This window comes from Schistocerca piceifrons, chromosome X (genome assembly GCF_021461385.2).
Source record: "Schistocerca piceifrons isolate TAMUIC-IGC-003096 chromosome X, iqSchPice1.1, whole genome shotgun sequence".
Taxonomy (NCBI): Eukaryota; Metazoa; Arthropoda; class Insecta; order Orthoptera; family Acrididae; genus Schistocerca; species Schistocerca piceifrons.
The window spans coordinates 752,181,918-752,196,450 of NC_060149.1; the positions used below are offsets into that span (position 1 = coordinate 752,181,918).

Sequence of the window (14,533 nt, forward strand, 5' to 3'; positions counted from 1 at the left end):
CCTACAACGTGCTGACACGAGGAAAGTTTCCAACCGATTTCTTATACACAAACAGCAGTTGACCGGCGTTGCCTGGTGAAACGTTGTTGTGACGCCTCGTGTAAGGAGGAGAAATGGCTACCATCACCTTTCCGACATTGATAAAGGTCGGATTGTAGCCTATCACGATTGCGGTTTATCGTATCGCGACATTGCTGCTCGTGTTGGTCGAGATCCAATGACTGTTAGCAGAATATGGAGTCGGTGGGTTCAGGAGGGTAATACGGAACGCGGTGCTGGATGCCAACGGCCTCGTATCTCTAACAGTCGAGGTGACAGGCATCTTATCCGCATGGCTGTAACGGATCGTGCAGCCACGTCTCGATCCCTGAGTCAACAGATGGGGCCGTTTGCAAGACAACAACCATCTGCACGAACAGTTCGACGACGTTTGGAGCAACATGGACTATCAGCTCGGAGGCGATGGCTGCGGTTACCCTTGACGCTGCATCACAGACAGGAGCGCCTGCGATGATGCACTCAACGACGAACCTGGGTGCACGAATGGCAAAACGTCATTTTTTCGGATGAATCCAGGTTCTGTTTACAGCATCATGATGGTCGCATCCGTGTTTGGCGACATCGCGGTGAACGCACATTGGAAGCGTGTATTCGTCATCGCCATACTGGCGTATCACCTGGCGTGATGGTATGGGGTGCCATTGGTTACACGTCTCGGTCACCTCTTGTTCGCACATTCTCCAGATCTCTCACCAACTGAAAACGTCCGGTCAATGGTGGCCAAACAACTGGCTCGTCACAATACGCCAGTCACTACTCTTGATGAACTGTGGTATCGTGTTGAAGCTGCATGGGCAGCTGTACCTGTACAAGCCATCCAAGCTCTGTTTGACTCAATGCCCAGGCGTATCAAGGCCGTTATTACGGCAAGTGTTGGTTGTTCGGGGTATCGATTTCTCAGGATCTATGCACCCAAACTGCGTGAAAATGTAATCACATATCAGTTCTAGTATAATATATTTGTCCAATGAATACCCGTTTATCATCTGCATTTCTTCTTAGTGTAGCAATTTTAATTGCCAGTAGTGTACATCCATTTTTGTAATACATATGGATATTAGTCCGTGGGAAGCTATCTGACTATAGGCCAGTCCTACCGATGCGGATCATTCTGACAGCCACAGAAGAATGTCAAAAGCTCAGATGAACCCTCATAGTGTCAACATTGTCAAAAACTTACTCTGTATCTGCAGATGCTATGTAGGCAGTTCAGTATAGCAGTGTGTAGACAAATGGTGATAGGTACCTTTTTTCCTGATATTGAAGCACGCCTGCGAGACGGAGAGGAGCGGGACGGGCTCCTCAGTGACGAAGAGGACGCGGTCTCTGGAGACGGTGGCAAGCAGCAGCAGGTCTGAGAACAGTAGCGCCCAGAAGGGCCGCGTAGACCGGCCCTCCACCCGTGTCAGGTCGCCGCCGAAGATCCATTGCCTGCCCGGAGAGTTCAGCGCGAACGGCTGCGGGCCGAACAACCAGCTGTTTCAGCGACACCTATCTCAACCAACTGTTATTCAGAATCATATTCTAGGAAGGGAAAGTAGAACCGCCAGGATAGCCGAGAGCGCTAACGCGTTGCTTCCTGGACTCGGGTACGCGCGCCGGCCCCGGATGGAATCCGTCCGGCGGATTATCGACGACGGCCGGTGTGCCGACCGGCCTGGTTGCGGTTTTCCACATCCTACTAGATGAATACCGGGCTGGTCCCCACGTCCCGCCTCAGTTACACGACTCGCAGACATTGGGAACACATTCACATTATTTCACGATTTACACTAGACGCAGACAGCTGGGATACACAAGTCCGTCCCAGGGGGTATGGGCTGGCGGCCACCCCTTAAAATTAACCATGCCAGATCCGTACTTAACCCTGCCGACCCTGAGCAGAGTGCGTGATAAAGGCAGTAGTAAAAGAAAGAAAGAAAGATTCTAGGAACAGAAAGTACTCACGGGAAAAGCCGTAGAGAAAGTGCTTACCTTACAGGGGACTATGAGGAGTACGATAGAAGTAATGACTAATTTTTTATCTACAAAAATTTTTAATTTTGCAAACGACCATATTGTCCCCTTCAAAGTGCTTTCCTTCAGCAGCTATACACCGGCGGAGTCGTCGTTCCCAGTCTTGGCAGCAGTACTGAAAGGCTTCCACTTGTAGGGCCTTTAACATGTCGACATAATCTTTTGGATGTTCTCTAAGAGTCCCAAAACGACGTCCTTTCTTAAGACGTTTTCAATTTCGGGAAAAGAGAATGTCATAAGGACTCAGATCAGGTGAACAGGGGGACTCTAGAACAACAGGAATGCCTTTTGAGGTAAAAAATTCCGTGGTGGAAGTGGTCTTGCGACATGGAGCGTTGTCATGACGCAGTACCCACTTGTCTGGAATGTCTGGTCTCACGCGATTCACCCTTTTCCTGAGCCTTTCAAGGATATCATTGTAAGACACTTGACAGTTTGTCCTGGAGGAACAATCTCACAAGAGCATGCAAGCGTTCGACGTTTTAGTCCGTTTTTGTAGTTACAAGTCCCTCTGAGTGAGGTTCACCTTTAACGTGTTCTCGACCTTCCAAAAATGATATGAGCCAACAAAAAATTTCAGTTCTTGATAAGAAATGTTCCTCACAGACCTGCTTCAACTTTTCCAAGATCACATTCGTGGATTCCCCAAGTTTAACACAAATCTTGATTCCATAACATTGCTCTAAATTCCGCTGTTGCATTTTCGTAACACACAACAAAAACACAACTTCGTTGATGGCGCTCTCAAAAATCACATGTTGACTGTACGGAGCTGAAACCCGGACTGAGCCTCTGGAAGGGATGAACACACCGGTCTACACAAGTAGAACAACACAGCGTTGCCAGATCGCTCGCACTGATATCAGTCTCATTACTTGTCTCACACACCTCGTACATCGTAAAATAATCACATTCCTTGAACTAAAAAGAAAAGGTGCTTTTCTATGACAGACTGAGACATTGTCGGCTTGCCCTCGTGCTTTAAGTCGTGTTTCTACACAAAATTCAAGTGACGTCAGTCGAGTAGTGTCACCAATGTTGCATTTGGAAAACACCCATATTCCAGTTCTGCCACGCGACTATAGGCACTTTTTGCCATGTCACCAAAAGTTAAAGTTGTTTTAACTTTCTCACGCCACTACCCTCCCTCCACTATCGATTAACATTGTTCGACTGCTCCTCAGAGAGATCAGAAAGGAAGGAAGATTAGGGTTTAACATCTCGTCGAGAACGAGTTCAGCAGAGACAGAGCACAAGCTGGGATTGTTTTATTTAAGGATGGGTGAAGAAATCGGCCGTGCCCTCGCAAAGGAAGCATTCCGGCATTTGCCTAGATCAGGGGAATCACAGTGAGATGAAGGAAGGGGTGGGGGGGGAGGAGTGAGGTCGTATCGGTTCACGGTGATCGTGAAACCTCCTGCCACCGAAAGAATATTTTGCTAGAAATTTAACATGTTTGCCGTTTTCTAAGTTTCTCAGGTAACCTTCAGAAAATAAAATTCAAGGGGATTCAAAAAGTAAGTTACCCATTATTATGGTACGTCAAGTACTTTTATCGACTTCTTCGCTATACTGCAAAGTGACACTGTCACGTGACACTGTTTTCCGACATAGTAACCAAGACTTTGTAAAGAGTGGTAGGAACGCTCTACTAGTCGTTCGATTCCTCGACAACACAAATCCACTCACTAGGCACACAGCCATTAGAGGACTGCTGTGTAAACGTCCTCATCGTTGGAAAATCTCTTTCCTCCTGATGTTTTTCCTCGATTGCTTGGACATTGTCCTGTGTGGTCCATTTAGTGGATTTACTTCCCGATCAGCATCACCCACATCTGTGCGGCCTTAGTCAAATTGATGACACCATTTCACAAATGCCGGACGTGACACTGCATTTGGCCCATATACTGCCAGAATTTCACGGTGAACCTGTGTACAATTTAGGTGTTTTGTCCCGCGTACTTCAACTTTGGACTACGTTTCTACTTTCCACGTCATTTCACTTCCACACTGTGATTCACCTCTTACCTGCAACACAGCAGAACTGTCCATGCACGAAACCCAGATCGTGTACAGTTTTCTCACAGTGCGCCGTTCTCGTTGCGCAATGGTCTTAGCGTGGGACGACACTTGTAACTTTCTTTCTGAAGTCCCCTCTTAGCATGAAAATCAAGTCGTGAAAGTGGCACTGTAATCTGGAAAATTACAAGCTATGTTAAACGCAAGATGTCTGTCCAGTCACATTAACACGACCATATGTGGAAAGCCTGAATAACCACCTGTTGCAGCGCGCGCTCACGGCTTTGAATCTTGCAGGAAGGGAGTCAGTGAGATTCTGGGAGTTACCGATAGGGATGTGGTGTCTTCTCGGTTGAGAAGGGCAGATTCGTATTTGTATTGGTCCACTGTGCCTTCCACCCAGCGAATGCCACGAAAACATTCCTCAGACTATAACGCTCCCTCCTCCTTTCCTTTCGGATGTTTAACGCCGTACTCGCTGACGGCCATCTGACCGATGGACCACAAGACGTGATTCACCAGCAGAGGCCACCTGCCACCACTGAGTGGATGTCCAGCTGCTTGCAAATTCCAGCTTTCGTCGCCGATGGACAGCAGTCAGCATAGATGAATGAGCGAGGTGCCAGCTGCAGAGGCCCATAAGCAGTAATATTCGCTGAAGAGATGATGTTGGTAGCCCCTTGGTTGATGTGGTCGGTCAGTTGTTCAACACTTGCACGTCTATTCGTATGTACTCATCTCCCAGCCGTCGTTCATTTCTGTGATCTATGCCCCATGGTGCCTACGCCACAGTTGCCTCGGTGCCGGTCTTGGATTGCGCCATTTTTCGGAGCACGGTATCCCTTAACCACGGCGGCACGCAAACAGTTCAGAGTGTTAGCCGTTTCGGAAATAGTTCCACCTTAGACCCAAAACCGAATGATCATGTCGTCCACACAGGCGGTGGTCACAATAATGTGACTAGGCCGTTTAGTTTCCAGCTGTTCTCCTGACTGGCTGCAGAGACATTCCATTCGGGGAGAGGGGCCCGTACCTGCTGCCGATAACAAATCCGATACGCTTCGTAAATCTGCAGCTGGAACTGAGGAACGACAAGAAGTTGTGCAAAGCAAGACACAAGGGGAAAGGCGCTCGCATAAGTATAGTCTGAAGACCCTCGTTCAAAATTGCAGTACTAAGTGAAACAATAGTGAGTGCACTCTTAATTTCTTATCGTGTAAATTACAACATTTCCTAATCTGTGGGAGTCTGCAGCAGTTACAGTTCTTAAATCTATTGCATGACACATGCAATTTTTGAACGCATCTAAAAAGATGCACCACGGTGCACCACGCATCGTTATTATTATTTAAATCTTAGGTACCAGTGGTTTGTTAAAAGTGGAGGGACCGAAAATTACATTTGTGGTTAGGGAAAACTTTGACTCGTCCTATCTCCCAGGACCCATCTCTGGATTCGTGTGTGTGTGTGTGTGTGTGTGTGTGTGTGTGTGTGTGTGTGTGTGTGTCCAGAGCTTGAATTTCTTGATAGCAACAGTGTGTCTGTTTTCGTCGGATGTCGCAACAAACGCGTGAAAGAACGATTTATTGAGAATAGCATGATCGCCATTTTGAAGTATTCTGTTTTCTACATATATACGCGGAATAAATTACTCTTTTAGAGTAACTTGTATTACTTTATTTTACACGTGTAGGGAATTATTGCAATGTTACCGAGGTAATTAGTTTGAACTGGATAAGTATTTAATGTTTTATCTCTGCACTCTCAATTAATATATAAAACTGTGAGCATTTTGTGCTCTGTGATAATATCACACCAATCATCACCACAAAACTGAGTGTAACTTAACAGATGAGTGTTACTCTCCTTCTGTGAGTACTTTTTGCCGGCCGCGGTGGACGTGCGGTTCTAGGCACTGCAGTCCGGAACCGCAGGGCTGCTACGGTCGCAGGTTCGAATCCTGCCTCGGGCATGGATGTGTGTTATGTCCTTAGGTTAGTTAGGTTTAAGTAGTTCTAAGTTCTAGGGGACTGATGACCTAAGATGTTAAGTCCCATAGTGCTCAGAGCCATTTTGAGTACTTTTTGTTAACAAACTTGCTAACTGTTACGAATTTTATCACTTGTCATATGAGTGCATGAAAACAAATCTACGGAACTGAATGTAAACGAGATTCGTACCACCTGATCTTCATATAATTTTAGTTACCTTGTGGATGAAAAAGCATAAGTCGTTAATTAATGTCAGAAAGCCATTCGAAGATTTCCAAACATCACAGTTCATTCCATACTTGGAGGGAATCAAAAACTTGCACGTAGTCAGAAACTTTCATTAACTGCCGATAGCATATTTAGAGGCTCATAACGACAGTACATCTAGGTGGCAAAAGTTCAAATGGTTCAAATGGCTCTGAGCACTATGGGACGTAACATCTATGGTCATCAGTCTCCTAGAACTTAGAACTACTTAAACCTAACTAACCTAAGGACATCACACAACACCCAGTCATCACGAGGCAGAGAAAATCCCTGACCCCGCGGGGAATCGAACCCGGGAACCCGGGGTGGCAAAAGTCATGGGATACTATCTAACTTTGTGTCGGACCTCTTTTGCAGCAGCTCGACGTGCATTAGACTCAGCAGATCGTTGGAAGTCCCCTGCAGAAATACTGAGCCATGCTGCCATCCATAAGTGCGAAAGTGTTGCCGGTGCAGGATTATGTGTACGAACTGACCTCTCGATTATGGCCCATAAATGTTCGATGGGATTCACGTCTGGCGATCTGGGTGGACAAATGAACCACTCGAATTGTCGAGAATGTTCTTGAAATCAATCACAGGCCCGGTGACATGGTGCACTGTCATCCAAAAAAATTCCACCGTTGTTTGGGCTGTAAATGGTGTCAAAGTAATCGACCATAACCATATACAGTTAATGATCGGTTCAGACACAGGCCATTCCATGTAAAGACAACCCACACCATTATGGAGCCACCTCCAGCTTGCACAGTGCCTTGTCGCCAACCTGGATCCAGGGCTTCGTGGGGTCAGCACCAAACTCGAACCATGTATCCAGGTCACTGTTTTCCAGTCGTCTAGGCTCCAATCGATATAGTCACGAGCCCATGGGAGGCGCTGCAGGCGATGTCGTGCTTTTAGCAAAGGCACTCGCGTCAGTCGTCTGCTGCTGTAGTTCATTAACGCCAAATATGGCCTCACTGTCGTAGTGGATACGTTTGTCGTACGTCCCATATCGATTTCGACGGTTATTTCACGCAATGTTGCTTGTCTGTTAGCACTGATAGCTGTAAGCAAGCGCTGCTACTCTGGATCGTTAAGTGAAAGCCGTCGGCTATTGCGTTGTCCGTGGTGAGAGGTAATGCATGAAATGTGGTATTCACGGCAAACTTTTGTCACTGTGGATTGTGGATCTCTGAATATTGAATTTACCAACGGCCTTGCCGCAGTGGTGAGGCCGGTTCCCGTCAGCTCATCGAAGTTAAGCGCTGTCAGGCTGAGCTAGCACGTGGATGGGTGACCATCCGGTCTGCCGAGCGCTGTCGGCAAGCGGGGTGCACTCAACCCTAATGTGGCAAAACTGAGGAGCTACTTGATCGAGAAGTAGAGGCTCCGGTCTCGGAAACTGCCATACGCCCGGGAGAGCGGTGTGCTGACCACATGCCCCTCCATATCCGCATCCATGACGCCTGTGGGCTGAGGATGACACGGCGGCCTGTCGGTACCGTTGGCCCTTTATGGCCCGTTCGGGAAGAGTTTAGTTTTTTTTAGAATATTGAATTCCCTAAAGATTTCAGAAATGTAACCTCCCCTGCTTCTAGCTCCAACTACTGTTCCGCGTTCAAAGTTTGTTAAAATTCTCGTCGTGCGGCCGTAATCACGTCGGCAACCTTTTCACATGAATGACATGAATCAAGGTGTTGTGGGTTGGCAGGAGAGCCAACACCGGGTACTAGAGGAAGCCGAAAGGCACGCGTTTTAGCTCACGCAGGCTGGCGTGAGGTCTGGAACAGGACAAGGAAATTAGACTTTAGAAAAACGGACGTAGCTGGTGGAATAGTTAACTTTACTCCATTAATGGTGAACGTCGCTCTTGACGGTACATTATTCATAATATCAATAGTAACTGGTAATGGCGCCTTGCTAGGTCGTAGCAATTGAAGTAGCTGAAGGCTATGCTAACTATCGTCTCGGCAAATGAGAGCGTATTTTGTCAGTGAACCATCGCTAGCAAAGTCGGTTGTACAACTGGGGCGAGTGCTAGGAAGTCTCTCTAGACCTGCCGTGTGGCGGCGCTCGGTCTGCAATCACTGATAGTGGCGACACGCGGGTCCGACGTATACTAACGGACCGCGGCCGATTTAAAGGCTACCACCTAGCAAGTGTGGTGTCTGGCGGTGACACCACACAAGGTATAGCGTATACCTTGTGTACGCGATACTACCGCCATCTGTATATGTTCATATCGTTATCCCAAGACTTTCGTCAGCTCAGTGTACAATTTGCACATAAATGTCCTTAACAAATCCTGTCCTCCGCCTGAAGGTTGGTCTGAACACAGCAGTGCCTTACTAGGCACGGGGCTAATGCAAGTTGAAAGCCGTTGTTGTTTTGTGACCGAGAGAGGTGGCACAGTTGATAGCACACTGGACTCGCGTTCGAGAGGACGATGGTTCAAATCCCCGTCCGGCCTTCCACAACTAGGTTTTCCATAACTTCTCTTAATCGCTCCAGGCAAATGTTACATGCTTCCTTTAAAAGGGTACGGCCGATTTATATCCCTGATCCGAGCTTGTGCTCCATCACTAATGACCTAGTCGATGGGACGTTAAACTATAACTTTGCTTTTACTGTTTTGTCTCCTTCTGAACACTGAACTGACTTGCGCAGTAAGTCATTAGGGGACCTCCAGCTTAACTTGGACTGGGAGACTGGGTGGAAGTGTCAGTCTGAAGATTGAACCGCAAAACTTTTGATATACAGCCCAACACATGCTTACGTACTGAGCCACACTTAAATGTCTAGTAAAAATTTGAGTCACAGGAGAACTTACGTAGGCTGTAGCCATCGTAGTTTAGGTTTGAATTAACTGTCTGTTGTTGGGTCATGATAGTATACACGTCAACTGCAAGCGTCACTGCGTACTTTTCAGAAGAATGAATTAATGGAATTTTATTTTTATTCACTTCTATAAATTATGATAACTCAAAATTTTGTACAGCTTAAGAATAGTATCTTCATGGTCATCGATTTATTTATACCCGCAAGTTATTCCTGCACGTCATTGACTACGGTATCCAATATTTGTTCGTTCATTTCTCGTCGTCTCTAGAACATGGAGAGCCTTCTACAATGTGGAAGAAGTCAAGTTACATTAACCAAAGCCGCAATCGGGCAATGAAATAAACGCACCGTAAAATTACGTCACCTGGTCGCCTGAAGACCGTCGAGCCACTACAGACGAAGGATTCTTCAGATGCGGTGGCTGAAGAGGACGTACCAGCATATCAGGAAGTGACAGCAGAACTGCGATAAGCCCCGAAACCGATAAAACCACCACCTTCTAGTGAGGCAGTACTCTGGCTAATACCTCGTACTATATCATAAACTGAGTGACGTCGTCGACAGGCATGTCTTGGAAGTCAAGCCAACTGGGAAAGATTTACACAAGAGTTGCCCACAAACGACTGAAGATCACTACAAGGTAGCGGAATTTTGTTCCCAGAATAACCTTACGTTTTACCCCTTTGTAACAGTCCCTACCAAGCCCGTCGAAACTTGTCCTAAGGGACCTTTCAACATGGATCTGAAAAACATCCTGATCTTCCTAGTTGAGCTGGTTCTTCCATCCAGACGGTGACTCACCTCAGATCTTCGAAAACTTGCTCTGCGACCCCACTGTTCTTACTAGTGGACCTGGCCACCGAGTTCGATGTTGAATCCCTTGCATCAGCCCTCTTTGGCCGTACAACTGCTCCACTGCAGCCACACTTGCAGCCTGCTCAGCAACCATTCACCTCTGCATCTTCAGGAGCTCCTCTGGAATAGGGCACTTCCACTTCATCGTGCACTCCAGATAAACAGCAACTGCATCAACGACGACAATTCCGTGGGCTCAGCAATGGAACTACAATCAACATCAACAGTAATTGAAATTCTAGCAGTGATGCTACAGATCCTTCTGCTCTAGCCTCACCTATGGCTGCAGGCGCCTCCTCATCCAATGACCTCGTCGCCCTACTGATGACGCTCACCAAAATAATGAACACTCTCCTGGACTTTGTCCAAGGTTTGAAACAAATACCAGCGCGCCGACCGAGTTGGCGCACTTCGCGTCAAACATAGTTCCATGTGGAGAGATGCTGGGCGCTTTCTCCACAAGAAACATCGGATGCCAACACTGCAGGTGAGGGACGTCATTAGTGAGTCTATTGCAAAGGCCGACGCTTTTTCTGACGACTTCGCCGCCAATTTCACTCCGGTGGATCATCCTGCTGATCCCACCCACATCACTATGATTCCTAAGAGGCTTCCATTACTCCTAGAGAGATGTGACGTACTAGACCGCTCTTCTTCCATAATGGGAGGAGGAGGTCCGCAATTAGTTGAGGAGGCTCAATGAAAGAAGTCTAGAAGGGTCAATCCAATCACAAACCAGGTGCTTTGGCACCTGCCACCACTCGCATCTGTCGAGATTGCTGCTATCTTCAATACCATCCTAGAGACAGGGGGAGTACCCAGAAGCCTGGAAGCACATAGAGATAGTGGCTATCCGCAAGCCACACAAGGATCCTCCATCTCCTACTAGTTATCACCCAGTTAGACTCATTCCTTCACTCTTCAAGGTTTCCGATCTGATTATACCTGAAGAGCCCACATATGCAAGAAATGGCTCCCTCCTAATGAACAATTTGGATTCTGGTGCGGCCATTCAACAGCTCACCAACTGATGCTGCTGATGGAGAATGCCATGAAAGTGGTCGTTCTCCTTCATGTTTCCTGAGCTTCCAATTCTGTGTGGCACGAGGGCCTCCTCCTCAGATCGTTGGCGGCAGGGGATCCCATGTCACACGTCTGCCTTCTTTGCTCCATTTCCAGGCCTGTTTGGGTGAATTGTCTCGCTGCTGTAGCCGTGACAGATTCTTGTAAGGTTCCATTCTAGGTCCCATGTTGTACATTACAATCTTCACTAATATGACGAAGACGCAGGATACTCCGCGGACGTTGTATGAGGATGACACTGTACACCTTAGTACTAGCAGCAGCCCATGCAGCGACAACTTCAGTGTGATCTCGATGAGTTTGTTGCCTGGGCCGCCATGAATGTCTTGCTTACAGCCTAGAGAAGACGTAAACCATCATCCTCGCTCGGCGACCAGACCTAATGCACTCCCACCTCAAAAGAACAAAGGAACGCAGGTCTCATCGTCGAAGAGTGTGAAATACTTGGGCATCACGTTCGACACGCGAGTCACATAGAGCCTCCACACTGAAGACGTACACTGCTGGGCAATGGGCATTTCCGTCAGGTTGCCCAGTGCTGAATCCACAGTCAGCCCTGCCTCCTGACGTCAGTCTGACCATCTACAGATAGTTTGTATGGCCACTCTTCGAGTACGTGGCGGTCGTCTGGGAAATGCTGCAGACCAACACATAGGACGTCTTCAAAGTGCCCAGAACCAAGCTATGAAGTTGGCTCGCCACCTCCATCCAGACTATCCGACGGAATTGGTCCATCAACTGGCGGGCGTTACTAGTCTTCGAGAATGCTTCTATGAGATGTCCAGTCTTTCTCCAGCGAGAAGGAAAGTTAGTTCAACAGGCACATTCGGGCCCTGTAGCACAAGAAGCATCGACACAGCAGCACACGCTGGCCTGACTTCCTATTCATGAAGCATAATACCAGGTCAGCACTGCCCTCAAGACTTTACGGAAGAGAACAGCACTGACAATCATCTGTAACTGCACCACACTCTCATCTGACGACTGGAGGAACAAACTACCGATTTAACCTCCTCCAAAGTCTGGGTACAGGATCCCAGTATGTTCGCTCAGCAGCTTGTGTGGGATGTAGAGAGGCAGTAACAGCGGAATGGGTCCATCAGGAGAGCTCATTGACTTTGATCATCGGTTAGTCATTGGATATCACCAGAGTAACAAATCCATGAGGGCCATCCGAACCCTTCTAATGCTGTCCAAGTCGATTGTTGGTGATGTGATTGTGAAGTGGAAACACAGAGAGACAACTACAGCTAAACTAAGAGCAGGCAGACCCCCATGTACTGGCGGACAGGATCTGACGAGCAATTCGGAGGGATCTGGTTGTGCAAAATCGCATGAAATCAATGGAAGGAATCACTTGTGAGTTCCAAAGTGCTACCAGCAGTCCAATATGACTATTCGTAGGGAGTTCTTCACAGCCACACATTTCTGTAAGTCGATTCCAAACGGCGCTTGATGAAAAGAGCAATGCCACTAGACAGTGATGGCAAGAAATGAAGGATCTGGAGTGAGGAATCACGCAGTACACTGTGGCAGTCCGATGGAAGGGCTTGAGTTTGGCCAATGCCTGAAGAAAGTTACCTGCCATTACGTGCAGTGGCAAAAGTGAAGAATGCAGCCGGCCGGAGTGGCCAAGCGGTTCTAGGCGCTACAGTCTGGAACCGCGCGACCGCTACGGTCGCAGGTTCGAATCCTGCCTCGGGCATGGATGCATGTGATGTCCTTAGGTTAAGTTAGGTTTAAGTAGTTCTAAGTTCTAGGGAACTGATGAGCTTAGAAGTTAAGTCCCATAGTGCTCAGAGCCATTTGAACCATTTTGAAGAATGCAGAAGGTGGTATTATGGTATAGGGGTGCTTTTCGTGGTTACGGTGAGGTCCTCTTATTGCGCTCACGAAAAAGCTAAATGCAAAAGGATTATTGCATTGTCTGCTATGTACAGTAGGGGAGAAGTTCGGAGACGAAAATTGTTTTTAGGCGTATGACAATGTACCCCGTCATGAAGAAGCAGCTGTGAGACAATGGTTTGTGGACAGTAACGTTTCTGAAATCCACTGGTCTGTCCACAGTCCTGATCTGAACTCGATGAAACACTTTTGGGATGAGCTGGAACTTCAACTTCACTGCAGACCCCAGCGTCCAACACCACTACCTCATCTGGTTGCGGATCTTGAGGAAGAATGGGCAGCCATTCTTCCACAGACATTCAGACATTAAATTGAAAGTGTTCCCATCAGATTTCTAGCCGTCATAAACTCGAAGGATGGACACATCTCATGTTAATGTCCACAAAAAGGTGGCCAAATACTTTTTATTCAGATAGTGTAGCCGGCCGCGGTGGCCGTGCGGTTCTAGGCACTGCAGTCCGGAACCGCGGGAATGCTACGGTCGCAGGTTCGAATCCTGCCTCGCGCATGGATGTGTGTGATGTCCTTAGGTTAGTTAGGTTTAAGTAGTTCTAAGTTCTAGGGGACTGATGACCTAAGATGTTAAGTCCCATAGTGCTCAGAGCCATTTGAACAGATAGTGTATTAGTGCCAAAACTAGATAAATGCAACCTACTATATTAGAAGGAAAAACACTGTTCTGGAGAAAAGTACTGCTGCTCCATTACTTGCATTAAAGCGACATGAAAGGAACCTCCCCAAAGAATGGCCCTACCTTGAGATTGTAACACATTCAAGCGTTCTCTCGCCAATAACGTACGCCAGTTAAATGATTCATTTCAGAAGCATCATACTAATTCAGTCTTGTGATTAGCTGGAGGACGTTCTCATGAGCAAAAATGACAATCATCTCTATTAACATCGAGGGTGGGTCTGCATACAAACAAGAACTATCACAAAACCTATGCCACAAATACAGCTCCGGTGTCCCCTACCAACATGTCACCCATAGAGATGGAATACAGAAAACATCGAAGGAGGGTTGTGTTACAAGGTTACACAGACAATACGGCAGTGCAGTATTTGCTACACAAAACCTTCAGATAGTGCTGACTGTAGAACTACGTTGCATTACTGTCTCCTTAATATGAAAATCATTGAATGCAGATTTCTCTAGAGGCAACGTAGAAAATGTAACAACGTCAAAGTTAATTTTATCATTGGAAACTTCAACAGCCACAGCAATCAATGGGGCTAGACTGAACACAATAACAATAGGGTGATAAGAACAACTTAGAGCTGATATATGTCAATAATCTCGCTGAGTCCCTCGATAGTGAAAGATCGGGAAAGAGATACAACTCGGACCTTCTTTTTGTCAAGTAATGTGTAACACACTACTGACTAAACGATGTTTACTGTCCAATATCAAGTACCCAACTCAGGTCAATCATGTGCCATGTAGTGCACGCTGTTTGTTCATAGAGAATACCACTTCTACGCACAGATAACTTCCGAAAAGCAATCTGGAAAAA

The 14,533-nt window shown here is 47.1% G+C and overlaps 1 protein-coding gene across 1 annotated transcript in view; it reads right to left on the reverse strand.

Annotated features, from left to right (window-relative positions):
* Window positions 1–14,533, reverse strand: part of LOC124722040 — a 1,041,203-nt gene that overhangs the window by 359,311 nt on the left and 667,359 nt on the right. Inside the window, exon 13 of the mRNA XM_047247232.1 lies at window positions 1,307–1,517. Coding sequence (XP_047103188.1) covers window positions 1,307–1,517 — 211 coding nt within the window. The remainder of the gene's footprint in view (window positions 1–1,306; window positions 1,518–14,533) is intronic.